Source organism: Condylura cristata, unplaced genomic scaffold, assembly GCF_000260355.1.
Source record: "Condylura cristata isolate star-nosed mole 26May11 unplaced genomic scaffold, ConCri1.0 scaffold00003, whole genome shotgun sequence".
NCBI lineage: Eukaryota > Metazoa > Chordata > Mammalia > Eulipotyphla > Talpidae > Condylura > Condylura cristata.
The window spans coordinates 32,147,653-32,175,630 of NW_004567104.1; the positions used below are offsets into that span (position 1 = coordinate 32,147,653).

At 38.2% G+C, this 27,978-nt stretch overlaps 1 protein-coding gene across 1 annotated transcript in view; it reads left to right on the forward strand.

Annotated features, from left to right (window-relative positions):
* The window catches only part of HACD2 (3-hydroxyacyl-CoA dehydratase 2), a 76,305-nt gene that overhangs the window by 30,583 nt on the left and 17,744 nt on the right, over positions 1-27,978 (forward strand). Inside the window, exon 4 of the mRNA XM_004675156.2 lies at positions 15,295-15,383. Coding sequence (XP_004675213.1) covers positions 15,295-15,383 — 89 coding nt within the window. The remainder of the gene's footprint in view (positions 1-15,294; positions 15,384-27,978) is intronic.

Below are 27,978 nucleotides of genomic sequence, written 5' to 3' on the forward strand. Positions count from 1 at the left end.
CCAGAGATATAGTTTCATACACACCATGAGACTCTTACCCTGGAAAGGGCTTTTTCCTAGGCTTTATAGGAACCTACTTTAGGACATGTGATCTATGTTAATTATTCTTAGGATCCATTCACATATTCAGCCCATAAGTGTTTATTTAACTGCTTTGGAGTTCAAGGTAAAGTGATTCTTCATAGTTTTTTAATTACTGTGAAGAATCAAATAAATGACACATTTTCTAGGCCTCTCTGGAGTTTCTCTCCTTTCATAAAACATTTTCATCTCTGATACGTGACTTACATCTTTGGAGTGTGCACTTACAGGTAGAATTTTTCCTTAAAATAATCTATGTAAGGGAAATAGGTTATTATAGTTCCAGTATTTTTAAAGAAAATGATTTATTAAAAGGCAACTGATGATTCATGATTGTTAGATGTTTTAGTAAATATTGCATTTATATCTGGTAGATTTTGACCTGGCATTGAATTGCCACATTCTTGGCTCCAGAAGGATGTTTTTAAAATATAATCATGAATACCACATGTCAAAATTGCAACAGAAAGCAGTTTTTTTGCTTTTGTTTTTGGACATAAAATACTAGAATTTGTTTTTTGAGATATGAGTGCTGTTTTATAGATGATTCAGAAAATTGTAACCAGAAAGAATTATTACACTAAATTTCTATCATTTTATTTCTTACTGATGGCACTAGTTTTTGTGACTACAAAGTATCGTTAAAATAACTTCTTTGTAAAAGTACTACTACTCTCTGATATTCTTTGACTTCTTAATTCCACCCAAATTATCTTCAGACTTTATCTTCCTTTTGTCAGCTGTGAAAGATGTGTATGATTACATTTGGCCACACGTGCCAGGATTCTTAATATTGTGCTCTAACTAAGTGCAGGTTTCTTCCCCCAACAGTAATTCTTGTCTTTCTGTTCTACCATCACTAATATGTGACTTCTGTTTTGGTGATGTGGTTCCATAGTTATGGGTGTTATGTGACATTCCTTGCAGAAAAGGCTGCAAGGCTCTCTGGAAATTCAGTTTCGTTTTCCTTGATCAGAATTGTACTACATGATTTTGTCCAACTTCAAGGCATTCCAAGGAAGCTAATGTTTAACAGGGTACACTGCTACCCCAAATAAGATCAGTGCTCAGTTACTGGGGAAGAGAAAGAGGATGTGCAATGAATAGGAGCAACCGGTGGCTGCCACTAAGGATCTGGGTGGTTGCTGAAGTCCTTCGCCAAAAGCAACCCTTGATTTCATTTATACATTGTTTTGGTTGAAATTGTACCCATTTTTATTTTTAACAAATTTGCAGTATGGTGACTATCAAATCCAGTTGTGGTGGTCTTCTTTTTTTAATGAAAAGGCCTTATTTCTAGTAGCATTATTTCTATTTGAAAATAACAAATGCCGATTTTTTAAAAATCAGCTAATACTAACAAAGAAAAAAAGTATAAAAGAATCATTACCTAGAAATAATTATTGTTGCCATTTTGAATATTGTATTTTAAATGGTAATTCTTTTGGACTATTTGTAAATATAACTCAGTATGAATAAAAATTTTAATTGAGATATCTCGACATAAAATTTTGAAAGACTGGGTAAAATAAATTCCATTTCAACCCCTAAGAAGTAAGTAAAGAACCTCTCTGGTAGTGCAAGGGGCCAAAGCCGAGCACTAGGAAGCTATTTGAAGCCACTGCAGCAATAATTCGATCCCCAGGTTCCATCCCCAGCCAGGGAGCTGACCCGCGTGGTACAGCAGACCTCTCCTGACTCACCCGCTGCACCCCTCAGCAGTGTACTTTGTCAATCTGCCTGTTCTGCTCCCTACTCTGTCTCTGATGAATCCTTTCACTGCCCACCCAACCCCCCCCACTTCTGACCTACACCCCACTTCTTGTATGCATAAATAAATAAATCTTTAAAAAAAAAAGAAGTAACTAAAAGTTACTATTTAATTTTCATTATTCATAGCTGAATAATTTTAAAGTAGTATTTCTGGAGAAGTTTGACAAAATTCTTACTGATTTTGATTTATCTTGTGAAGAAATAAAAGCTTTTGCTATATAAGCTTAGGATTTCCTTATTCTTCCTTGAGGCCATTTATTTGGGGGAATCATAACTGAAATATCAGAATAATAGTAGATGATTGATATGAAGGTAGAATTTTTTACGGTGGCCATTTAAAGTTCTGTGTAGGTTGGGTCTTTTTGTACCTGAGCATTCATTTGCCTATCATTTTCAAGCTGCAGAAATATTCCACCTCTCTAGTTAAATTTAGCTGAGGAATTGTTAGGTTCAGGTTATAATTGCTCTTTCTCTTCTCTTCACTTCCCAGCCTCTGCAGTACTTTGACAAGCTTCACTCCTCCTGCAAGAGTGTTTTCAGTGTGTGTCTTTTATGCGCTGTCGACAGGCCCTTCCCATGTTCTCCTGGCCTCCTACTCGGTGAATGCTGCCACCACCGCCACCCCACGTTAGAGCAGGGATGGGAAGGAGACCGGGCAGAGGCAGTGTGCATTTAGTATCTACTGTATGAACAGCCCTCAGCAGACCCTGCTTTTCAGCCTTCGTAGATCTCTTGCCTACAGTGAGCGTCAGGTTACATCCAAATGGTTCTTGATGCTGTAATTGTTGGCTCGAGGCTCAGAAAGCTAGGCTTTCCTACAAGTGTGGGTAACTGAGGGTGAAATTACTATGTTTCATATTGAAACACCATTTAACATTATTTGTTGAACAACTAACATTATGATAGAAAGTGGAAGTCATTTTATTGAAAGGGGGAAAAGTGCTCCTAAATTCTGCAATTCAGTCAACAATTTTGTTTCCATATTTCCTTCCAGCCCTGGTCTGTATGCACACATGGTTTCCTTTTGTTACAGTCAGACTAACTCATTTGAATTCTGAAGATTTTTTAAAATAGAATCATTTTTCCATTTGATTACATATTCTATATAGTGTTACTTAAATGATAGGAGATTCTTAGTAGGTAATTCATTCACATGGTCAATGTTGAAGAGATCGAAAAAGGTGTATAGTTGACAAGACTCTGACCTTCCCTGGCCCCTCCCGTTTGTCCCCTGTACTAGATACAACTGATTTCATTAATGTCTTATGATATAACAGCATATATATTTTTGAGCTTTCATCTTTTCCTTTATTGACCAGTTTTGAGATACTATTTCTCAGATGCCTTTAAAGAAAGCTGATTAAAGTTGGTTGTTAGGATATTTTTTCCCATGTAGAGTAGTCACTGTTTTTTAAAAAGGTTTGGGGGTTGGTTTTAAATCAGGCAGCAACATTTTTCATCAGTCTGACATCTCACCATGTCAAACTGATTTCATCTAGCAATACTGCATTAAATCCTAAAAAAGGAAAAGTGGTCTCAATTTTCAGGGAAGAAATTCAGTTCTGAGAACAAATTAACATCAGCTTGTAATTTAGAATAAAAGAAGGGCTAGTGTTTCATGTTGCTTTATAACACCCTCCTCATGAAGAAACAGAGATGTTTTTTCCTGATTCAGACAGGCTCTGGTACTGATAGACACTGATACACACACATCACACACACATTTCCCCCATAACAAAAATCAGCATATCAAAGGGACGGTGGAAGCTTTGCTTTTTATTTTTATCATAGATTCATGAATTTTAATACATTTAATGTGATTCAGTCCATTATAACTCTCCATTCTTTTTTTTAAAGATTTATTTATTTATGCATACAGAACTAGGGTACAGGCCAGAGTTGCGGGGGTGGTGTGGGTGAAAGGATTCACCAGAGACAGAGTGGGGAGCAGACCAGGCAGCTCCATTGAAATACACTGCTGAGGGGAGCAGCGGGCAGGACAGGTGAGGTCTGCTGTGCCATGTGTGTCAACTCCCAGGCCGGGGATCAAACTCCGCCGATCACTTCGCAGTGCTGCGCTCTAACCTGTTGCCACACTGGTGAGGGCCCTATGACTCTTTTGTCCGTCTTTGGCCAGTGGTAGCCCCCTCAGATTGTCTTCCAGATCCTTTTGACACACCCCAGTCACCTTTGACAGCCTCCTTGCTTTATGATAGAAGCTGTTGGAGACTCATTGTATATTAATTGATATTTTTAATTACTATAAAGTGTTGAATTTGAGTATGTTATCATGTCTCCCTCAGTAGAGCACATTTAGGTTGTTCCCATTTAAAATATTTTTTATTAAGTTTCAACTAATACCTTGACTGACTGAAATATATATTTTTTTGTTGCTAGCATATGACCGTTATGTACATTTCCATGTATAATTTCTAATTCAAAGGGTATAACTGTTCTTTTAACCCTTAAAAACACTGTAAAATTGAATTGTCAAAATACTGTGCCATTTGCAAAATGTAAAAGTAGTAGTTTTAACATAATACCAACGTTTGGGTATTATGGTTATTGTTTATATTCCCTAAGTTAATAATAAAATAGGTATTCTTGTTTATAGCATTTTTTTAAAAGATTTATTTATTTATTCATATAGAATTGGGGTACAGGCCAGAGATGCAGAGGGTGAGAGGCTTCACCAGAGATAGAGTGGGGAGCAGAACAGGCAGATCAACGAAGTTACACTGCTGAGGGGAGCAGCGGGCGGGTCAGGAGAGGTCTGCCACGCCATGTGGTCACCTCTGGGGCAGGCGGGAATCGAACTCATGCGGAAGTGGCTTTAGCTTCTCAGTGCTGTGCTTTAACCCGCTGCGCCACCAGGGAGGGCCTATAGCACTTTTTGTTAACTATAAATTGACTATAATTCCATGTTTATTATTGTCATTTTACATGTCTTTGTGCTCTTTGCTCTATTTACTTTCTAGATGTTTTTTAGAAGACAAAAGCAGTTTGTGTTCTTCATATACTTTGAATCTTAACCTTTTGTCATATTACAAGATTTTAATTATCCTCGTGTATCTTGACCAATAATAATTAACCCTCTTTAAAAAATCTACCCAATTGAAAAGTAGATATTAATTTGTTGAATTCAGCTATCTATGTAAGCTTTGCAAATTATTTAACCTCTCTGAACTCCGCTTCCTCATTTTAAGTATGCTGTTAAACTTGATCTCTTAGACTTCCAGCTCTGACAGCCAAGATTTTCCTAGTTAATGACCAGCATATTTAAATGATCCTTGTATTGTAGTTCCTCGCTCTTTTAAATAGAGCCTTTTCCATAGAAGACTTCTTTCCACAGACTTCTGGTAAAGTGAAGCTTCTCTTCAGCCTTCCTCCCTCACATGGTCTGTTAGAACTGAGAAGCAGAAGATGATGCTTCTACTCTCTCAACCCTGTCATTAGATCTTATGTCAAGTTAAGTGCTCTTTGAATCGGGTTCAGCCTTTTGAAACAGCCTCACATGAAAGAATGTTCAGAAGTATATTGCAGCAAAATTTAATAAAATTTTAAAAGAGAGACTAATAAAATATCTTGTGTCCAGGGTAGTTGTGGATTTATTAGTGTAAGTTAATCAAAAGTGACTCTTTAATGGTTCAGCTATCAATTTTATGTCCCTGACAGTTTTACTTAAAAAAAAAGTTTTTTAAAAAACTTAGGATGTAGTCTTTTTGGTAAGACATATATAGCAACCATCCATTTGTTAAGATTGCAATTACTAATCTGGTATAAAACACCTGGCGTTCTATGAACAATAAAAAAAAAATCACATGGCAATTTGCTATTAGAACAATAACTGTAAAATAGAGGTTTGAGTAAGTTTCCATGAATTTTAATTGACTCATTTTTGTCATCTTAGAGAAAGGCTTCTAATATTTTTATGTTTTTATCTTTTATATTCAGAAAGCTTGGAAGATTATGTCTTTTTTTATGTCTATATTTTTTTCATTCAAAGAGTATTAGACTTTCTGTAACTTAACTCTTAGAAGAATAGAGACCCCAAAGTAAACAAACAAATGAAGAGCCCCTAGGTACATGAGAAACCTCTTGAAAAGTTCATCCTTTTGGAGACCTCTGGGCCTTCTCCTGAAGCCAATATATTGCTACCTTTTACATATAGAAACCTCAGTAAGTGCAAGAGCTAGCTGCTCTTGGCAGACACTTTACCACTAACATATGAAACAGAGCAGAAACTGTAAACAAAACAAAACACCTGCAACAAACATCTAGTAAAGTAGTAACTATTACAGTTGTTCAAACACAGCCATCTCTCCTTCCATGTAGGGATTACTTTCTCCTATAGTTTCAAGTTTGTTTCCTGCTTTTATATTCCCTAAGCCCTGTTTCCTATCTAGATTTTATTATGCACTGTGTTTTCCCAGCTTTTCCAAGTTTCCCTAATCTGATGGAGTATAGTTCCAACCCCCAGGGATTTAAGAGTACAGTCGAGATGGCCTGCCACATATGTGAAATACTTTGAAGTCCTCGTTTTTATATTTTAATGTAAAAATGGATCTTTCTCCAAAAGTGTAGGGAAAATCAGTGAACCATGACAATGTGCTGTAACATGTGGCTTTCTCTCTTAAACTAAAATTATATAAAGGCAAACGTCCAGTGAAAAATACCTAAGCACACACGACTTAGTATCAACTCTCAGTAAGTGCAGTACAGCAATTTTTTCCTAGCTCTTCCTTCGTTGGAATATCACTTGGAATAGTTGGCTCTTATTTAGGATCAGTGTTGGGTGAAATTTGCATTGTTTTTGAACAGTAAAGTCATAGTCAGTGTGGTGAGTAGCCAGGAGACCAGAGATCACCACTCACTCATACACACATTTATACTGTGAAGTGCTGGATTGGGTTGTCTATCTGAAATTATTTTTCTGTTGTCTTTTCACTGATTCAAATAGTTGTATTTGAGAAAGTTGACTGCAAGTATCATGCACATCTTTGGAGAATGCATTGCCCCAGTTTGGGAAAGTATTATCACTTAAGGGAAAGAATTTAATCGCACATTTCTTTCCAATGCTAGATATTTGAAGCTTCATCATACTTGATTTCTTGTATTTCTTTTTTATAATCTCTTCAGTTTCATAAAAATAATCATGAATGTGCTTAGTAACACTATTTTTTTTATAACAGTTTGTTTTTACATCATTTTGTACATTTTTTTTTTCCATCTCAATTGTAATCCCCGCGGGTTTCCCATCACCAAGTCATCCGTGTGCCATCACCATAATCCCGTGCACTCCCACCCCCACCCCACCCCCGTTTTGATCCCATTCCCCACTCCACCCCCGCAAAATGTCTCTGGTATATGGTTGTTCATTATTTTTGTTATTTTCTCGCCTGGTCCATTATACTCCTGCTATGAGTGAAAACCTCCGGTATTTTTCTTTCTCTTTCTGGTTTATCTCACTAAGCTAGTAACACTATTCTTTTAACACAACAAAAATGTCCCTTACATCTTTTAGAAATGCCAACCTCAAACCCAGAGACTGTCATAAAAACAACATAATTTTGCTATTGATTTCAGTGTAAGAAATCAATTCTTTTGTCAGAGCTCAATAAAGTAAACATGGTTATATAAAATATATTGAAATTGCTCTTGGGCGGGGGCATCAGGTATTGCAGCCCCAACACGCTTGGCCAGTTTTCTGTTTTGGAAAAAAGGACTTGCCCTTCTGTCAATTCTTCTTTAAAAAAAAAATAAAAGACCATCTTCTTGAAGTCCCATCCTTCCACCATTCTCTTTACTTTAGCCAGAAATATTTTCTGTTTCCCTAAAATTAGCTTGTACTGTGAAAGAAAATATTTAAGAAAATTTCTTTTTAAGATTGGAAGTAGTTCAGCTTCAGAATTATCCTTTTGTTGTTGCCAAATGTTCCATTTCTTATTAAGAATATCGATTTTATCAATTTCAAAGTATTAATTCATGCTATTTTTAAGAAATTCAAGCAGTTTGGAAAAGTACAAAGAATAAAATCTAAACATTCCGAATTCTACCAACAGAACTAATCTTTCTTTCTTTTTTAAAGATTTTATTTATTTATTCATATAGAACTGGGGTACAGGCCAGAGATGCGGAGGGTGAGAGGATTCACCAGGGACAGAGTGGGGAGCAGAACAGGCAGATCGACGAAGTACACTGCTGAGGGGAGCAGCGAGTGGTCAGGAGAGGTCTGCCGCACCATGTGGTCACCTCCGGGGCAGGCGGGGATCGAACTCATGCGGAAGTGGCTTAGGCTTCTTAGTGCAGTGCTTCAACCCGCTGCGCCACCAGGGAGGGGCTGGAACCAATTTTTATTAATGTAAGATAGACATCACTCCAGAGAACATTCCCTACATATTACATTTTATTTATTAGTATACAGAAGAAAAAGTAGATGGCTGGAAGAATCAAAATATAGTTTATATTACATATGCTGTTTTTCAGTAAAGTCGCTGAATTCATTAAAATAAATAAATTATAACACTTGCCATGAGAGAGTTATTATTTACTAAAAGATTTCTCAGCTTTAAAGAATTTAGATTGATATTTAATGAAATTTATGTCGGTTGTAGGCAGAATTTCTCTATTAAGGATATAATAGGAAAGAAATATTTTTTAGTTCTATTATGCAACTTGGTATTGTCATGCTTTCTCTTCTTTTTTCTTCCTTGCCTCTCATCTTAAAATTGTTACTAATTTGTTATTTCAGTTTTTAAGCATTTGCGCTATGTTCTTTGACCATAATTATTACCATACCTTAGTTTTAGTGTTCTGTTTGAGTAGATTCATTGCCTACTGTCGGCTGTTTTACCATGATGTCTCTGTTCCCTTAGTTCATAATTTTCCTTTACCTCTGGTTTAACTGAATTTCTGACAGGATATACTTCTTAAGTTTGGTGACACAGGTGTGATGTGCCAAATTCTTTCAGAGTTAGTGACCTCTACTTTTTGCCACTACACTAAAATAACATCCTGACTGGGTAGAACATTCTCGAATGTACTTTCTTTCCCTCAGACCTTTGTATTGTTGCCTCACTGTCTTCTTACATTGAACGTTACTGTGGAGGAGTCAAGCCAGTCTGATTTTCTTAACAATTTGTAGGTAACTTGCTTTTTTAACCCAGCTCCCTGAGGTATCATATTTGTAACCAAGGAATTGCTCAATTTTAGTCAATCATTGTTAGGTGTAGCTTTCTGGAACACAATATATTTTTTCTATGCACATTTAGTTTTTTCATTTTAGGGAAATTTTTTAGACTATGCCTTTGAATACTTTTTTATTATATATGTTAGATTTTCTACTTTGGGATAACAATTATCCTTATATTGGATTATCTTTTCCATACTTGTTTTCCTTTAATCACTTTAATCTTTGACTTTCCTCTAGATAACTATGCTATGCATACTTTATTTCTACTTTCTTTTTTCCCTGGCCTTATGTCTGACTGGTTGCCATACCCATTCGCCTTGCTAAAGTAAGAGCAATTCTGTCTATCCATTTATTTGTTCTGCTATAAGTGTCAGTGACTTATCCCTTACTGCATTGTTTTCCCCTCAAAACTACAGTTTAAGGATTTGAGTCCTCCTGTCTCATGGGTTTTACCACCCTCCAAGGACATAGGAGTGGGACTGAAAGAATGTGTAGGTATTAAAATGTAAAACTTACCTAATCAAAGCAGTATACACACACACATGCACACAGAAAGAAGAATCCTCAGAATATTTTTAGAGGAAGAAAAGCAGGGTATAGAATGGGTATAAAATACTGCCGTTACATAAATATTTTGAAAACAAAGTCTATTAATAAATTTTTATACATTCCATACATACTTGCTTTCATATACCTAAAATTTATTTCTGGAATAATATATGGGACTAGGAGGGAGACTTATCTGTATTATCTTGTTTACTTACAGCAAAGTGAACGAATTAGTTATTTTTAAAAACTATTTATTTATGCAAACAGAACTGGGGCACAGGCGAGAGGTGTAGGGGCGGTGAGAGGCTTCACGAGAGACAACAGAACAGGCAGATCGACGAAATACACTGCTGAGGGGAGCAGCGGAAGAGACAGGAGTGGTCTGCAGTGCCTTGTGGGTCATCTCAGGGGCGGGGTCGAATTCACACTGAAGTGGCTGCTGCTAGCTGGCAGTGCTGCTTCCTAACCGGTTGCCCCACCAGGGAGGGCCACATTATTTTAAAACTATGGACTCTTCCGTTTCTTCTGATATTTAATTGCTCCTTTCTGGGGTTTTTCAACCTTGCAAAGAGTATATCCTCTATGCAGAAAGAATTTTGTACCAGTTCTTCAATTCAATATGGGGCCTGAAAGGCGGACCATCTATGTAGGTGCTCCACAGCTTAGTCATCACTCTCCAATTCTTTGAGACCCATGCTCTAATCAGAAATGTGTGTTCCTCTCCAAATTTGGACTTGTTAGTGAAAATTATCAGAATTTTATTGACACACTAATGACATGTTTGGGGAAAGGAGGCAAGATAGAAGGTGTGCAATAATCTTTTTTTTCTTGGCTGACCCTCTTAGAAATATGACACAAAGTGATATGTCATAAAGTGTACCCTAATCCTTTGTGGTTACCACTGGTGACTTTTGCTATTATGTGATACTATTTTTAGTTTAGTGGATTTGGTATTTGGGTAGAGAGATTTTGTGTTCTAGTTTTTGGCACCAACTTTGTGTTTCCTGCCTTGCTTGGTCTGATCTCCGTTACCCATGTATTCCTTGACAGTTGTAAGCTGAACACCTTGTCTAGTTGTGAACTGAACACCTGAACACGATGCTACTCTTCTCCCAAACCTGCTGATCTTGCTTATACCTAACTTTCAACTTGGGCTGATGTATACAGCCAGTCTCCCAAAACCACTAGCCTGGTCCATCTGAGGGTTACATTGGGCAGCAAGCATTTTCTTTGCTGCCCAGCTTGGCACAGCTCAGATGTTTGGGCATTCTCAGAGCACCCTGATTCTAGAAAAACAAGAAATCAGGCCCCCTTTAAACAGCTTTTGCCATGTAGGTGTTTGTGTGCACGCACACACTTACACATCCACACAAATGTCTGTTTCTTTTATTTGCCAATGTTTCTGCCTAAAAAACCTACTGCCCTTTTTAACATAAATTTCTATGGTTATTTCTCAAGTTATGACCTTGTGTTGCCAGAGATTTCTTTCTAAAACCAAAAAGTGATCCTATCTTCTGTCTACAAATGTTTAGTATCCTGATATTATATCCAGGGAAAAGTACAGGAAGAGCTATCCCAAGGAAGCTATTAAAGCCTTGAGCGTGTAAGGTCATGAGGGTTGGTGATTTTTAGCATGGAAAATAATATATGGTACATAGTAAGTATTCCAAAAAAAAATTTTGAAATTAAACTAACAAATAATAGATGCCAAGTAGTTTTTGAATGTATTTTGATCGAGAGATAGCTTACTGATAAAAGTGTGGAATCTCTGTTGTCTGAAAGCAACCAATTTAAGTGATCAACAACACCCAAAAAGTGGGGGTCATTATTAACATACTGTCGTTGTGTTCAGTTAGGGGTCATAGCATAATACATACATAGTAGGTATGACAATAAGAAGTTTAGAAGGGAAAAGGGGCCTGTTCTGTCTTTCTTGCAGTCCACATTCCACAAGGATTTTGACACAATTTATATAAAAATACAATAGTGCGCTTCATATTTGGCTTGAAACTTTATGATTACCAAGTTGTAAAGGGCAACTGAGTTATATAATTCTTACCATTAGAGGAGCAAACATTTCTTAATATTAAACTCTAAAACAAATTTCCTACCCGGGGCTTTATGTAAAGGGCATTGAGCAATAGGGTGGATATTATACCACTTTTCCAGCAAATGATGTAATTTTTAAAGTTTCTTATGAAGCCCACATAGTAACATTAAAATCCAGCTCAGCGATGTCAAGTCTTTTTGTAGCTAAGATCGTATGTTCTATCTACGTGGTCTGTTGTTCTCCTGACTTGATTCCAAGGATAATTAGAGCTCCTAGCCCTCCTGGGTCTTCCTTATAGAAGGGTCACTTCCTGCTGGCCTTTTTATTGTCTGCTATAGCAGGCATATTAGACTGGGCTATTGTACTGTTGCCTAAACTTCCATTTGCCGGGTGGCTGGTTGAAGTAGGTTCCTATGCTTTAGAAACTAAGTAAGACTTGGTATGAACATCATCACTTGGGGAATACTGAGGTAGCAAAGTAGGGTAGATTCCCAGATAGGGCATCTGTGCACCAAATCGAACACATGATGGATTTAGTCTTCTATGAATTTTACTAGTATGGTCAGTCTTTCAGGAGCCTGGTTCTTGCTCGTGAGTTAGTAAGATTAAATTTTGAACTAAGAAATCTGAGGTCCAGATGCTGAACTTGTTGATTCCTATCAAAATGCAGCAGCAACCTGGGAACAATGCCCAAGCCAGTCCAGTCCAACTAGCCCATTATCCTGGTGGCTAATAAAGAGAGAGGAGGAATACTTGCATGTGTTGCACAGGTTTTTGAATTTTAAAAAAGGAGCTAGAAGTGGTGGATAATACGCTGCAAATGTTTAACTCATTTAAGAGAGCTTTCAATTATCTCTTTTAGTTCCTACTTGAAATGTGGCCTTACTGAGGTAATTCATGTAACATTTCACTTAGCTTCTTTAGTAGTATTACGTATTATATCACCAGGCTGTGTGCCTTATTCATACATTGATCTTTTTATAAAGCTTTGTTCATATATTATTTCTTTGTGGACATACCACCTTTTATTGATTCACCTGGTAATGGGCATGCTGACTGTTTCCACTTTGGCGCTAATGTGAATACCTCTGTGAGCATCGATGTGCAAGTTTTTGTGTAGGCGTATATTTTTATTTATATTAAGACTATGGGCACCTGGATCATAAAATGTGATGTTGTATTCAACATTTTAAGGCACGGCCAGACTTTTCCAGTGTGCTTGCATTATTTTCTAATACCGTCAACAGCATATGAGTGTTCTCCACATCCTCACCAACACTTGTTATCTTTTTGATTATAATCATCCTAGTGTGTGTGAAGTATAGCTCTTTATGGTTTGGATTTGCAAATTTCTGACAACTAATGCTGATGAGTGTCTTTTCATGTGCTTATCAGTCATTTGCATATTTTCTTTAGAGAAATATTTAAGTCCTTTACCCACTTTTTAATTGGGTTATTTTTTTTAATTATTATTTTTTATTTTTTTAATTATTACAAAAGTTTATTGGGTTATTTGTTTTTTATTGTGAATTATAAAAGGTATTTGTATATTTTGAATGTAAGTCCTTTATCGCATATGAATTGCAGATATTTTCTCCAATGTGTGCGTTATCTTTTCACTTTCTTAATAGTGTCCTTTGAAGCACATAAATTTTTGATTTTGTTGAAGTCCAGTTTACTTTTTGTGCTTTTAGGGTCATATGTAATAAACTGTTGCTGAATCCTTGACAACAAAGATTTACACCTGTGGGTTTTTTTTTAACTTCATGGATTCAACTCTTACATTTATATCTGTGATCCATTTTGAATTCGTTTTTGTATCTGATGTGAGGACATGTTCCAACTCCAGTCTCTCACATGTAGCTATTCAGTTGTCTCAAGACCATTTATTGAAAACCAAAAGTGTAAATGTGAGAATTTGTTTCTGGAATCTCTCTACTATTCCATGGATATAAATGCCCAGACATTTCTGTTTTTTTTTTTTTTCATCCATTCTACAAATATTTAGTGAGCATCTTTACATGCCCCACATCATGCTCGGTATGTCCTTACTTGCTCTGGGGAGCCAAACTACCCCTCTCTGAAGCCCAACTCTCTAAGAAACTCATATACCAGGATATAGCATCTTTTTTTCTTAATGAGACATAAAGTGTTTTCCTTGCATAACCAAACTGATAATGACAATTTTGGTTTTTTTCCTGATTTGTACAGTTTTTTGGCAAGTTTTAGTCTGCCAAACTACATAGATGTTCAGAAGTCTGAGTGCATTTTAGAGAGCTTGGGAAAATGAAAATTGTTCTGGGGTAATCCAGTGAGTACATTGAAGATGAGGTTATTTTAAGTGGGGCAAGGATTTACACATTGTGATACAGGGCTCCTGGTAGGTATGGAGTAACCCCTGTGCAACTTGAGAGGCCCTGGGAGTTAGTAAATGTAGTTGCTGGCAGCAGTAAAGCCAGGGACAAAAATGAAAGGGATGAGGAGGAAGGGAGCTCTGTAGATTTCAGTTGCCATAAATCTGCTTCTAGACCTTATCTGATTATCTGTAATTTCTTGCTACTAAGATAAGATGAAATGATGTTTACAGGTGATGGGTTATTGCTTGCTGGGTTTAAGATGAGTTAAAGGAGCCATTAATTTTATGTAACAATGAGAACTTGTTTCTAGGTAGGTATGTGGCTGTAGAAATCAAAGGGAGAGGCCAAAGATATGTAAGTTTAGCAGAACTTAATGATTATTTAAAATAATTGAAGTTGATATCCAGAATTATAATTTGAAGGCATTGGGAAGATAATAGCAATGTTTACTATATTAAAGTGAAAAGAAACAGTTTCTCAGGGTAATTATTAAATTTTGATTTTGCTCCACTCATTGGTAAAATCTTCAAGTGGATTATAAAGATACCAATTTAACCATCAGATAATATATCAAGTCTAATGCACAGGAGATTTCCATAATTACTTTATCATTTTTGAAACCCTTATTGTAAAATGAATGTTCGGTGTCTAGTTTTAAAAGTTTTAAAAGCGGTTTTGTTTTTCTGTCTATATGTTAAGTGTACAACATATTGTACTTGGACAGTGATTTTAAAAGGCTTAAGAAAGGTAACTAGGTTACATGGTTTGCTACCACTATTAATAATATTGTTGTTCTTAGGGAGGAAAAGTTTTTTTTTTTTTTTAAAGATTTATTTATTTATTCATACAGAACTGGGGTGCAGGCCAGAGATGCGGAGGGTGAGAGGATTCACCAGAGACAGAGCGGGAAGCAGAACAGGCAGATCAATGAAATACACTGCTGAGGGGAGCAGTGGGCGGGTCAGGAGAGGTCTGCCATGCCATGTGGGAATCGAACTCATGCGGAAGTGGCGTTAGTTTCTCAGTGCTGTGCTTTAACCCGCTGCGCCGCCAGGGAGGGCCAGGAGGAAAAGTTTTTAATATTGAGAAGTATAGTCTATATCACTAGATAAATGTAGGCAATATATATGGCATATATATTTAGAGAGAGAGACAGTATATATATAGTTAAGTTTTAGTTCGTCAAGTTGAATTTTGGCTTGAAACATTAACATTTGAGTGTTTTAGAAATTTTACTACATGTCAAAACTTAATACAGTGTATTTATTTACCAGTTCTAAATTTTCTTTCAGGAATTGTTCCATCTTCTGTTGTCCTGACTTCTTTCCAGGTGATGTCAAGAGTTTTTCTTATATGGGCAGTAACACATAGCGTCAAAGAGGTAAGCACTTATGTAGACTAAAAATGTCAGCATTGACAAATGCCGGTCAGCTTTTCTTGGATGTGTGCTAAGACCAATGAAGGAACTCCAGGTCATATTAATATAGACCAAACAAAGCTCACGTGTACTGTAGGAATTGAATTAACAGTGGGAAACATATCCTAAATGTGCAGTGTAATAAATAGAAGTCTGATTCCATGATAAAATCCTGTCATCATAGTTGGAGATTTAAATGGTGTGGATATGGCCTGCAACTCCCTTATATTTTCCTGGTATCTGGTTTGTAGGTAGCACAGTAAACTCTGGACACTGCCTCCTTCTCGGGTGCCTGCTGGGGAAGTGGAGGCCGTAATTCATTCCCAGAGCAGCCGAACCTTTACAGGACTGGGAAAACAAACTTGTTTCCTCCCAGCCCACTAGGATTAGTAGGCTTGCCAAATCTACTGAGTCAAGTGGTTTTGGGAAGTGAGGCTGGGGGCCTGGGGTGGTATATAGCATGGTGGTCTACGGATACTCACTGTAAGAAGCGAGGGAGAAAGGGCCTGAGTCACAACAAAGCTTTCACTTTCTGGTATTAGAGATTTCTTCTTTTTATATGTCATTAATTTCTAGTGATATTATTTTGAAGTAGAGGACCTATATCCACAGGAAGATTCATTTTTCAGTTTTTTTATTCCCAATAACGTAAGTGTAAACCTTGTTGGATCCTTTGGAGCTTGTGATATGTGCTGACACATTAGCAGTATTTTGGTGTTTTCTTTGTCTTCTAGTCTTCTAGTATCGCTGTCAAAACATTTCGTTTTTCAGGATTTATTTTGACAGTTTCATTTGTATTTCACCTAATGAGTTTTTTTTTAACTTTTTATTGGCATATCATATACATACAGAAAAATGCTCATGGCTGATGAGCTTTTAACCAAAGCTTGATTAGGCTGAGATACTACTTTTGTTACATCCACATGTTATTTGTATAGCCACAGGTTGGTGTTGGGGTTTGCTTTGTTTTGTTTTAATATTCTCTCATGCTTACGATGTCTACACTTTCTATGTAGGAAGAAAATGTTCACATACTTCCACGTGATAACTTTTTAACAGTGATCATATTTCTTAAAACTGAAAAGTTAACGAAAAAACAGACAAGTAACTCCTAATGTAGCATATTGGCCTTTGTTCTCACTTTTAATTACTTACAGAATAAGGAATGTTTACTTTATGGGAATCATTTATACTTTATTTATAAAACCAGATAACCTCTTCTTTCAAGATTCTTTATACAAATAGCCTGTATTTCTTTTGTGCATACACTATTTCTTTTCATTTTAAACAACTTAAATTTTAACTTCCAACTGGTCTTAACTGACCTAAAATTTCTTCCTAATAGTAACTTATTTGTACTCTTAAATAGATAATTGTGTACTTTCAATAATTGAAATATTAGATACCAGAGGACAGCATAGTGTCAACTGTGGATTGTTTGATCTCCTTGCCAATTCATTTAGCTATTAATTATCCAGGTATTAATGCTCCATCTGATAGATATTTTTCTGCCCTCTGCCTCTCCTCCCCTCTGCTTCAGTGACCTTTCCTGCTTGTCAGTGCTTTTGGCAAAGAGGTAGACAGACACATCAAAGTGCTTTCCGCTCTAGTCGAGTAGTCCTCTCAGTCAAACTGTTGTTGGTAACACTGCCAGGAGTTCCTGGACAGATCAAGTCTGCATGGCCTTGAAAGCTTTTCAGAATGTCTTCTGTGTATTACAGGTCCGGAACCTGGCCACTGCCCTCAGTAACCATGCTCCCTGATCGATGCATGGACTTGACATTTAATACGGTTTCATTTAGAGGGTCATCTTTGAGCTTTACAGAAATTTAACTGACATGCTCGTTCCATTTGTGATATTCAGAGCTTGCTCTGCAGCCGGACTTGCCCAGCTGCTATGATTACAGTGTCCTTATGTCTGCTGTTACCGTGTCAACATCTCATTTTCTTAAGAATGTAGTGCAGTAAACTTTATTGTGTTTCTGTCACCTCTAGGGTCCTTTTCTTTTTACCTGTGTCTGATTAACTGGTGTGTTTGCTCCCTCTCATGAAAAAAGAGTGGGCTCTGCTGCTCTGGAATTAGAGTACTAGTTTCCCCTTTCCCCTCTTCTTTGAACGGAATTTATTCATTCTTTTGTTTACAACAGTAGGTTTGCCCCTGGCCTACTCCAAGACCTAGCCAACTCGAAAAGCCTGGTGCTGTGACCTCTCAGGACTGGTCTTGTTATCTGCCAGCTAGTTCTCAACCACTTCTCTTGACCAAATGCTGTCCTTCTTGCCTTATTGTTTCATATTGGGTATAATTCCGTTTATTCTGTACATTACATATGGCTAAACTTCCCTCCTTTTGTTTTTGCAACATCTTCAATGACCTTTATTTTCCTTACACTCAAGTCTGTTTACTTTATGGGAATCACATAACTAATTGATCTCAGAAATAACAAATAGTGTATCTCATTTTCTCATAATAATGTTCAAAATAGTTTATACTATTTTACTTCCATTCTCAGTTTCTTTTTATGTTACATTTCCCTCTGAAATACACAGGACCTTTGTTTCCATAGTATTGCTCTGGACCTGGACTCTTGACCCTGTTTGGCCTTCACATAGTCTATGCTCATCCACCTTGTTTTTCTTTTTTTAGTTACACATGACGTGTTGAGGTATAGCCTATATACCTTTTAAGAATGGACACCATTTTTTCAAATTCAAGGTATATTTCCTTTGAGGCCCTATAAGACATGCATCCTCACTTGTCATTTAATTCTCTACCCCATGGAAAGCTAATCACATTAATGTCACCAACTATATTGTAGACTGAAAGGCAATCAGATGGTTTTCTTTTAGGATGTCAAAGACTCAGTCTTCAACTACTGTAACATGTTGACTGGCAGGACATTGGGTGAGAAAAAAGGTAATTGCTGTGCTTACTTTGCTTTTTCTAGATCTTACTTAGGAAAAACCTGCCTTCTTTCCTTTTAAAGTGACCATATGTGTGTGGTGTGTGTATAAGTGTGTGTGTGTGTGTGTGTATACTCACTTTCTCTCACTTATGTGAGAGAAAAGTGAAAGAGTAGAGTAAAGTGTCTTAACAAAATAAGCAAGTAGCTCAGGGTGAGTGGTAACAGGACATTTGGGTCTATGTCTTTACCTCCTCTTAAACAAGACTGGCACTTCCAAACTAACCTGCAGTGGAAATGCCACCTTCTGTCTCCCTTCCGAGACAGTTCGTAGGACCCATGTTCTTCCTGCCCAAAAGCGGCTAAGCAGACTACCAGACACACCGTCTGCTGTTCCCTTTCCTGGTTTAGATCCCTTTGGTGAACTTACCCCAAATCCTCTTCTGAGCTCCCAATGTCAGCTCACTGTGTCCTTGGAGCAGAATTCCCAAGTGTGCTCTACGGGCAGTCATTGAGCAAGAAGTTGCTAGGCTTTCACTGTGGCTGTAATGGAAGTGCAATGAGTAACTTCTGCTCTTGAAGTGACTAGGGGTAATTTGCATAAAATAGTCGCCTCTGAAGTGCTGAGTCTTTACTCCTTTCTTTCTCACCAGTTGCCACCACTAGAGAAAAGCCTGTTTCCCACCTTCCTCTGGGGGACCCATGAGTTCTCCTGATTTCACCAGTCAACTTTTTGCCACCTCTTTTCTGGAATGCTGCTGAACTTTGTAATTATCTGACATTTTTGCCAACTTCTTAGCAAGATGCTTATCAAAAGCTTGCAGTCAGTATTTGAGAACATTGGTAATCTCCAGATTTTTTTGGCCATGATGGTTTGTGTTTAATGCCACTGTGGTTTAAAGTTTAGATATATGGTGATTGTTCAGCCATGATAGCAACCCTTCAAGTTCAGTTGTAGTGTCCGTTTACTGTTAGGAAAAGCTAGTGTGACACAGCAAAATACAGCAGAGTTGCAAATGGGCCTCTGAATCCAGCTTCTTCCCACTGCATCAGAACTGCTCTCGTACCCTTCAGAAATCTGATGTGAATGCATCCTTATTTCCTTGTGCTTGGTTTATACCAGGTAGGGTTGAAACACCCCATCTTGGGCCCAGAAGCACTTCTCTTGTTTCATCCTGTCGTGGCTCTTGCATGCTGAGCTCTGAGTCTCCAGACAGTTCATTTATATATGAATTGTACACACCCACCAGGCTGCTTGTCTCCGGCTCTTTGCCCTTCTGCTTCTCTGTTTTCTGAGTGCTCAAGTGCTCTGTGATGAATTCCTTCAATTAACTGGTCTTCTTGAAAGTTCCAAGACTGTTTTTCATTTTGGGCTTTAAGGACTATTTGACAAAATTACCCATAAAGCGTATTAAAAATGTGCATTCCGGGTCTCACCCCACACTTGATGTAAGATCTCTAGACATAGAGCCAGACAAGTGTCATTGTTATGAAGCTCCTCAGATAACTTTATGAATTCTAAAGTTTGAGAAATGCTCTAAGATGCTGTGTGTTCTGTATTTTTTAGTTGACCTACTTTCTTCGTTTTACTTCACGTTTCTACTTAATTTACCTGAAGGTTAACCAGTTCTCACCATTTCTTGCCTGACTCCAAGAGCAGTGGTTTCATTCTTGAAGAAAACCCAGCAGGAGTGATTGATGAGTATTGACTTTCACGTGTCTCCTGAGGCCCAGGAACAGCACTTCAGCTCTCTTTGTTTCTCTAAGGGCAATGTTACTACCTACTCTGCTCGTGTATTTGTTATTTTTTTTAAGATTTATTTATTTATATGTACAAGAACTGGGGTGCAGGCCAGAGGGGAGGAGAGGTGGGGGAGGCTGGAGAGAGAATTCACCAGATGCAGAGTGGGGAGCAAAACAGGCAGGTCTACTGCCCGCGCCATGCGGGTCAGCTCCCTGGCTAGGGATTGAACTTGTGCTACAGTGGCTGTGGCCAGCTTCACAGTGCTGCACCTTAAACCCTTGTGCCACCAGGAAGGCCCCTGCTCATGTGTTTATGAAGATAAAATGAGAATACGTTCAAACAAGGCAGTAGTAATTAGAAATCAGGGTCTCTAGCCTGCAGCTTTTTTGTAGAGCAGCTTCTGAAAGCATTTATGCTACTTCCCTCATGGTGGAACACATTTTTCATTTTTTCTCTTTTACTTTACGTTTTTACTGTGGCTAAAATGCTGGGTGAAGTTATAGCCTATCTCTCATTTTCCTCTTCCTGTTTTTCTTTGCTGGGTTCTCTGTGCTCTGTTCATAGTGTGCTCCTTTCATGCTCTTGGCTACCTAAAGTTGCTCCTCTTGTCAGCACATCTTGTCCCTCGTGACAGTGCAGGAACTTGTCGTTGCAGTGAGGTGGGGAGGGCGCCTTCTTGTCGCCGTGATTCAGGTGAGAAGCCGAGACTCTGGGTCTGGACACATGGTTTCCTTCCCGGCACTGTGCCTGGACTAGAAGCCGCCTTCTCCCGGCTCAGCAAAGGCCGCTGGGGTACATTCAGTCTCATTTGGCCCTCTTGAATGCTTCATGTCTAAAATTCCCTACCCTGTTTTATCTATTTCCTTACAGTTTTCTATTTTAAATATTGCTGTAGGTGGATTTGCATCACCTTCATTTTTAAAATTAGCACCTCTCCTAAAGGTAGAAAAACCTCATTATTTGATTGCTAATCAGACGCTGTCAAACTTCAAACGGCTCCTAGATAAATGCAGCAGTACTTTAATGCCACTTCTACATCTGTTAATAATGGACCCTTAAGGATTGTATTACTCTTCTCATCGCTAGAAGATTCATTTTGCCTTGCCTGTGATATTTAACATAAGTAATTTCAGCAAAATCAAATTCTTTTTCTCTCAGTGTTTTTCTATCACTCCTTTTCCAGCATGTTCTTCCAGCATTTTAAGCTATTTAGAGCCTTTCAGCTTCAGCATAGTCTTACTTTTAACACCCCACATGGTGTCTTTCTCCTCTTGTCTTTGTTCTCATTCATCCTTGAAAAACTCCACTGGAACTCATTTTTGTTTGAGATATATTACACTTTGATGGTATAGTTCTTTGATAATTTAATCAGTTATTTAAAAAAACAACAATAAATGTAATAAAGTAAAACCTAAAATAATGAACAACTATAAACCAGAGACAGTTTAAGGGAGTGGAGAGTGGAGTGGGATCAGAACTGGGGTGGGAAGAGTGCACGGGACTATGGTGATGGCACATGGGTGCAGTGGTGGGAAGCTCAGGGGGATTACAACTGAGATGGGAAATGCACAAAATGAAGAATGGTGAAAAGTAATAATAATAATAATGAAAAGAACAACAAAATCTCATGAACTGTAGAAGCCAATACTGCCGTTTCTTTCTCCCTTTTGTGAATTAATAGCTAAGTACATTCCAAGATCAGTAGAATCAGTAGAAGTTGGTTTCGTTTGACTTTAATATTAAGCTTCTCTGGACTGTCCTCTCCCGCTTCCTGCACTCTCCTCCCCATGGTGACCCTGCCCGACAAATACCCCTACACTTGAAGCCTCTCAGGATCTCTGTCAACCACCATTTCCAAATGTCAATTCCAGAATGAGAGGAAGCAGTTATATCAGACAAACTCTCAGGAAGACTGCATACTTTAACTTTGGGAAACCTCAGTCAAGGAGGAGGGACCAGGGCGTGATCTATCAGCCCCCAAACAAGTGCCCCCTGTCATGAGGTTCTCTTGGACCCAGAGTTGGGCCCACCCCAGATCATTCCAGGCTGTCCTGGACAACTTGAACACCAGAGGCTTCTTCCTTTCCCTCAGTCTCAGAACTTCCAGATCTTAGGTTCTCCCTTGTATTTTTATAATTGTCAGGCTTTTAAAATATTGTATTATTCCCATCCCCATTTAAATGATATTGTAGATACATCACTGGGGTCTCCTATATTGCTCTCATTTTTCATAATGAAATTTCTAACAGTACTCTTACTGTTGGAACACATCTTCAAGCACAAGACATTTATTCATTTGGCATTACCTTAGTATATGTATTGCTGCTCCTTATAAACGTAGGAAGCATATTTAAGAGGCAAGTCTGGGTTACTTATAATCCTGAAATTAACAAAAGATACTTAACTCTTGATATTAGGAATCTGTTGTGGTAACAGAAGGAGAGTAAAGGAAGAAAAAAATTACAAATGTGGTCATAAAATAATAATTTCCCAAATAAAGCACATGAAATAAGCTCATTTCACGATGTAAAAGTGAGAAAGCCACTAGCTGAAAGCCTTCATGTTATCAGCTTGGTCACATGTCATCCGCTTGAATTAAAGAATAACATGAGGAAAGAAATCTCTTTGTTACAGTATTATGCTGTCCAGGTGTTTTGTCAGTAAAGAGTTACTAATAAGTGAGTTGTAGGGTTCGAACCAGTTTCATCCATGGTTTCTAAGTGAAACAAGATGCTTATTTAGACTGTTCAAGTCTAGAAAGTAACTTTTGGTCATCCCTAGTGATGAAAGGATATTGGTTACCATGGTTTTTTTCTTTTGAGTATTTCCTCTACCCTGGTATTTGCCCATTAGAACCTCCTGCAGTGCTGGAAATGTTATATATCTGCACTGTTCAATACAGTAGCTATTACACTGTATTGAACACTTGAAATGAGGCTAGTATGACTGAAGAACTGGATTTTTATTTAATTTCAATAACCACATGTGACTGAAGGTTACCATGTTGGATGTGCAATGTGACATTATTTACTATTCTGTTTGTTTTAGTCAGCTAGGACTTTTCATATTCATATCTCATACATATGTATGCATGCCTATGATTTTTTAAATATAGTCAAAGGAATTTTATGGAATATATTTGGTATGCAGTATTCTTTAAATCTGGAGGGGGGTTGTTTATTTTTTTCCTGCTACTATATATTTATAAACTTAGTAATTGCAAGTGTGAGGAACAGTGTGGATGTATTTTCATCCATGGCAGCTGATGAGGCACAAGGCCGTATGCCTACAGTTGGTTTCTGCAGCGGATTCACCATGATAACTTGTCCCAGGTTTGCACTTGTTGAAATCCACTTTACAGGCCTTTTCTCCCCTATTTGAGTTAAAAGATGCCTTAGAAGTTCAGTCAACACTATTATCCTAATGAGCTCAGAGATCTCACTTCACACTGTAAAAGTGAGATGATTGGCATGCGTCGTGAGCATTGCTAAAATATGTCAGCAAAGTCAAGAAAAGTTAAAAATTATTACCTATAAACTGCTTTTAAACAGGTGTGCTCCACAGTACAATGAGTGGCATTTTTAAGCATTGATTAATATTCATTTGAAAACTTTTAATATGTGGGAGGAGGAACTATCTTTCAAATTACCTGCTCCTTTGCCAAAGCAGTCCTTTATATACTTTAGCTTTCTTTTTCATTATAACCTTACTTTAAAATATGACTATGAAGGATCCGATAGTGTAATTAAAAATACATAAATTGATAAGAACACCAGCAGCACAGTCAGCCTCCTGACCTGCGTGTTGAGTGGAGCAGATTACCAGTCTCATTGGCAACCTTGCCATTGACAGGACACCCTAAACAGATCGTCCCCATTCCCTGCTCCTGTGACATATAAAGCAAATTTCAATGTATTGGGGAGAGAGTTCAATAACCTTTTTTTCTTTGCCATATAAAGAAGCCCCGTTTTGTCAGGAAGCTCTCGTTATAAGCTGTGATGCAATGTGGATAAAATAAAGCATATTACTAAGCTGTCTGCATTTTCCAGAAAGAAGGACCCTTTTCAAGTCTGATGTGAAACCCCAGTGCACTTCGGGAATTTGTAAGATGTGACTTGATATATATGTGTGAATGTGTGTGGATGCATGCTGAGGTATGCTTTGCATTTTAGAACAGGGGAGACTAATTATTAGGCTTGATGCATAGCAAACTTTTTACTTTATTTCCCGCAGATTGCTGCCACAAACGTTTGTTTTTAACAGGATGAGTATTAGCATCTTCTTCCCTTTACCTTACTTTTTGCTTTGGCAAAAAGCTACCAAAATAACCAAAGACTTGAAAAGTATGCGTCTCTTTTTTGTCTTCTACATTGGTGCTGTCTTGTCTCCTCAGGTTTAAGAAGTTAGTTTTTATATCATTGGCCCAGAAAAGTGTGGTCAGAGACACACGTGTTAAAAGTCACCAGCCTCTGGTCTGGAGCGGACTCACCGCCTCGCCGTGGGGCAGCGTTCACTCAGCTCGGGCTGCAAGGTGGACCCATTGTGACACAGTTGAATTTCTTAAGGCAGAAATCCAGATCTTTTTTAACATGAACTTTGCCAGTTTTGAAATACTGGCTCATGGATTGTTCAAGCACTGTGCAATCCCAAACAGAACATCTGGACCAAGATGATGGACTACTGTTTTACTTCTGTTCCAGGAGATGATATTCATAGAACCTCTTACTGAAAGTTTTGCAATTATTACACTGTCATAGAACAAAAACAAGCATGACATTTCATGCTTTATAGTGCCAATTTTATGTTCTTTTAACATTTCCATTACATTTCTGGCGATAATAGGCCCTGTCCCCTCTAAGTGCTGGGTGGGCAGCCTGTGGCGTGCCCCAGCTCTCCCCTGTGGAGCCACAGTATCCTGTTGTTGGCAATATTTTTCTCTGAGCTGTCGTTGCTGTAGTCAAATGACTGTTGCTTCACAGGATACTTAGATCAGATCTGTATGAACAAGGTTGGGACCAATTCTGATCCCACTCTTGTGAAATCCCTGAGCTTGAGTTGGTTTGAAAGAAATAGTTGCATGAAGACTTTTCAGTAATAACTGCCTCTTTGAAGGTGAGAGAATCAAACAGAATAAAGAAAACTGCTGGGAAAGGCAAGCTGTTGAGATCCTTGGACATCCCAAAGTTGGTAGAAGTATGTTAGCCTTCAAATTGAGGAAGACATGGCATCCTTTAAACAACAAAAAGCAGAATAACAGTAAAACAAAGCATTATCTTGGCAGTTATTCCTGAGAGACAGCTACCAGTATGTCGTGAGTCCCCGTAGTGGCTCCATCAGTAAATAGTAGGACTTTAATAGCTGTTTGTTGAATTGAATTCTTCCTTTCATGGAATAATAGCAGTTGCTAGTGATTAATGACTAGCACTTTGCTAAGCACTTGATAAGGTTTTCCAACATAACCGTGCAACGGCAAATATTGCCTCCGTTTTCATATGAAGAAGCTCAGATGAGAGCGCCGGGACCTGCAGCCTGGAAGGCTGGAGGCTGCTTGATTCCAGAGTTGCACTTCACTGGAGCAGAGGCTAGTTGTTGTAGCCAGCTGGACTAGTTGAAGAACCCACCAGCCTTCTCGCATCTTTCCCAGGAAGTGGGCTGACCATGTGGTAGCCATAAAGTTAGATTAGTGGGCACTGTAGCATTCAGATCTGCATGTCTGGTTCTGTCATAAAATGCAGGATTGACTGTGAATCGCTTGTTGGCTGCATGCTTATTCATTTTTCTTGCTGCATGTTTAGAATAGTTGATTTCATGACCAACAGTTGTTTTGGTAAGCCAGAACACTGAACTAGGCTGTCATCTACCTCAAAAATAGTTGTTCTCAGTTATTGTGTTGTAATGGAAAGAATCTTTTAACCAGTTGTTTTGTCATTGCACATTTTTCTCTTCTTTGAAAGGGAAGAGTGTTCACATTTTTAATAATGTAACATGAAATTTCTATAAGAAATAGTATTTTCTGTATTGTTTAGTATGTACACTATAATGCATTGTTAATACTTCATCGAGAGGAATGCTATATACACAAAATTTGGTGAAAAAAGTGAAAATTCATTCAGACATTTTTTAAAAACCACCATATACTAATATTTATTACATTTTGAGTTCTTTCTAACCAAAAGTGGGACTCCTTTTAAATAGATAACTAAATGAGTTACACATCTACTCATAAGATTATCATAAGGACCAGTAGTGTCTTTAGAATCATCTTCTCCACCCAAACCCTCAGCCCACCCGGCACCAGCCCTGTGGGTCTCAGCCTCACTCTCACGGGCACCAGTGGTCGTGACCCAAGGCTGCTCCCTCCTAGTGAGAACATGCAGCGGACTGTTGTCCCCATAGGCATTCATTATTATTCACTCAAGAAACTTCATCATTATCTCCTGGGACCCTGGTATTGTATTAAGTACGAGGATAGAGACTTCTCGGTGCTGCCCTCACAGGGCTTCCAGCAGAGTACAGGAGCCAGATCAAGCCGACAGCAAATACCGCACAGTGAGACACTGATGTCAAAGGAAGGACGGGATACTGTGCCCACTTTTCAGGCATCAGCTGCCCTGCCTGCAGGCCGGACCAGCCTGCGTATTTATGAGTTGGTGTCCTCGCTCCCAGCCCCAGTTGTTTCCCATCATGCAGCGCTCTTGGGCATTCAGTGAGTTATAAGTGTAAAGTACTTAAAACAGAGCCTGGTGCTTATTAGCAAGTACCAGTAAATGCTAGCTACATATTAGCTATCATGTAGCCTGCTCTTCTCAAAACATTTTAGTGACAACTTTCCACACAGAAATTGATTTTTTTGTACTTATTAAAATAGTTTCACAGTTGGCTGGTAAAAATGTACACATAATTACTTTTATCAGACTTGAGGAATAATTAGCCCTACTAATGGAAGTTATCATTATCTTAATCATCATTATTATCCTAATCTTAGTCATTTATTAAGAACTTGATTTTGCCATCTAACTAGGTTAACCCTTCTTCACAGCAAGTTTTTGGAACTGCCCTCGGGGTATTTTATAGTCTGAAACAGAAGAACTGATACAAATCAGGGTCGATATTAAATGTGCTATTCTTTCTCAAGTTGTCCTTCTTAGTGTGCTCTCGATGATATGTTTTGTGGTAAATGGCTTTTTTATAGTCTACCTCTTTCAGCAGATTTGGAAGTTTCATCGAAAACAGTGTAGCTAACGCATCAGTGACAAGTGTCATTGCTTCTAATTGTGCCCCCAGAATGGTTGCTTAGCGTTTAGGTGATTTTTGAAATAATTTCAAATTTGCAAAAACTTTTACAAAAAGTTGCCCGTACAAAGAGCTCTCATATCCCACCCCCGCCCCTCACTCAGCTCTCCCAGCCGTTGTCATTTACTGCGTTTGTCCTGTTGCCCGCTCTCCGCGTGTATGTATCCACCATCATGCCTCTCCTCTGATAGCAGTAGCCGCTCATGCTGTCCTTTCACCCCTGAACACACACGCCACTCCCGAAGACTCCAATACAGACTTCATACACCTACACCACCTGCCCCAAGCTCTCTAGTCAGGAAGCCAACGTTGATACAACACTGTCATCTCATCCACATCCAACTTTACTAACTGTTCAAACAGTGCCTTTCCCCCACCTGTTCTGGAATGGCAGGTACTACGTTTAGTTGTCCAGTCTTTTTCCTGGAATGCTCAGTGTGGCTGTCGCTCATATCCTTGATACGGTTAAAGATTACAGGCCTACTGGAAAAGATCATGCTTAGTGAGATAAACCAGAAAGAGAAAGAAAAATACCGGATGGCTTCACTCATAGCAGGAGTATCATGGACCAGGCGAGAAAATAACAAAAATAATGAACAACCATAGACCAGAGACATTCTGT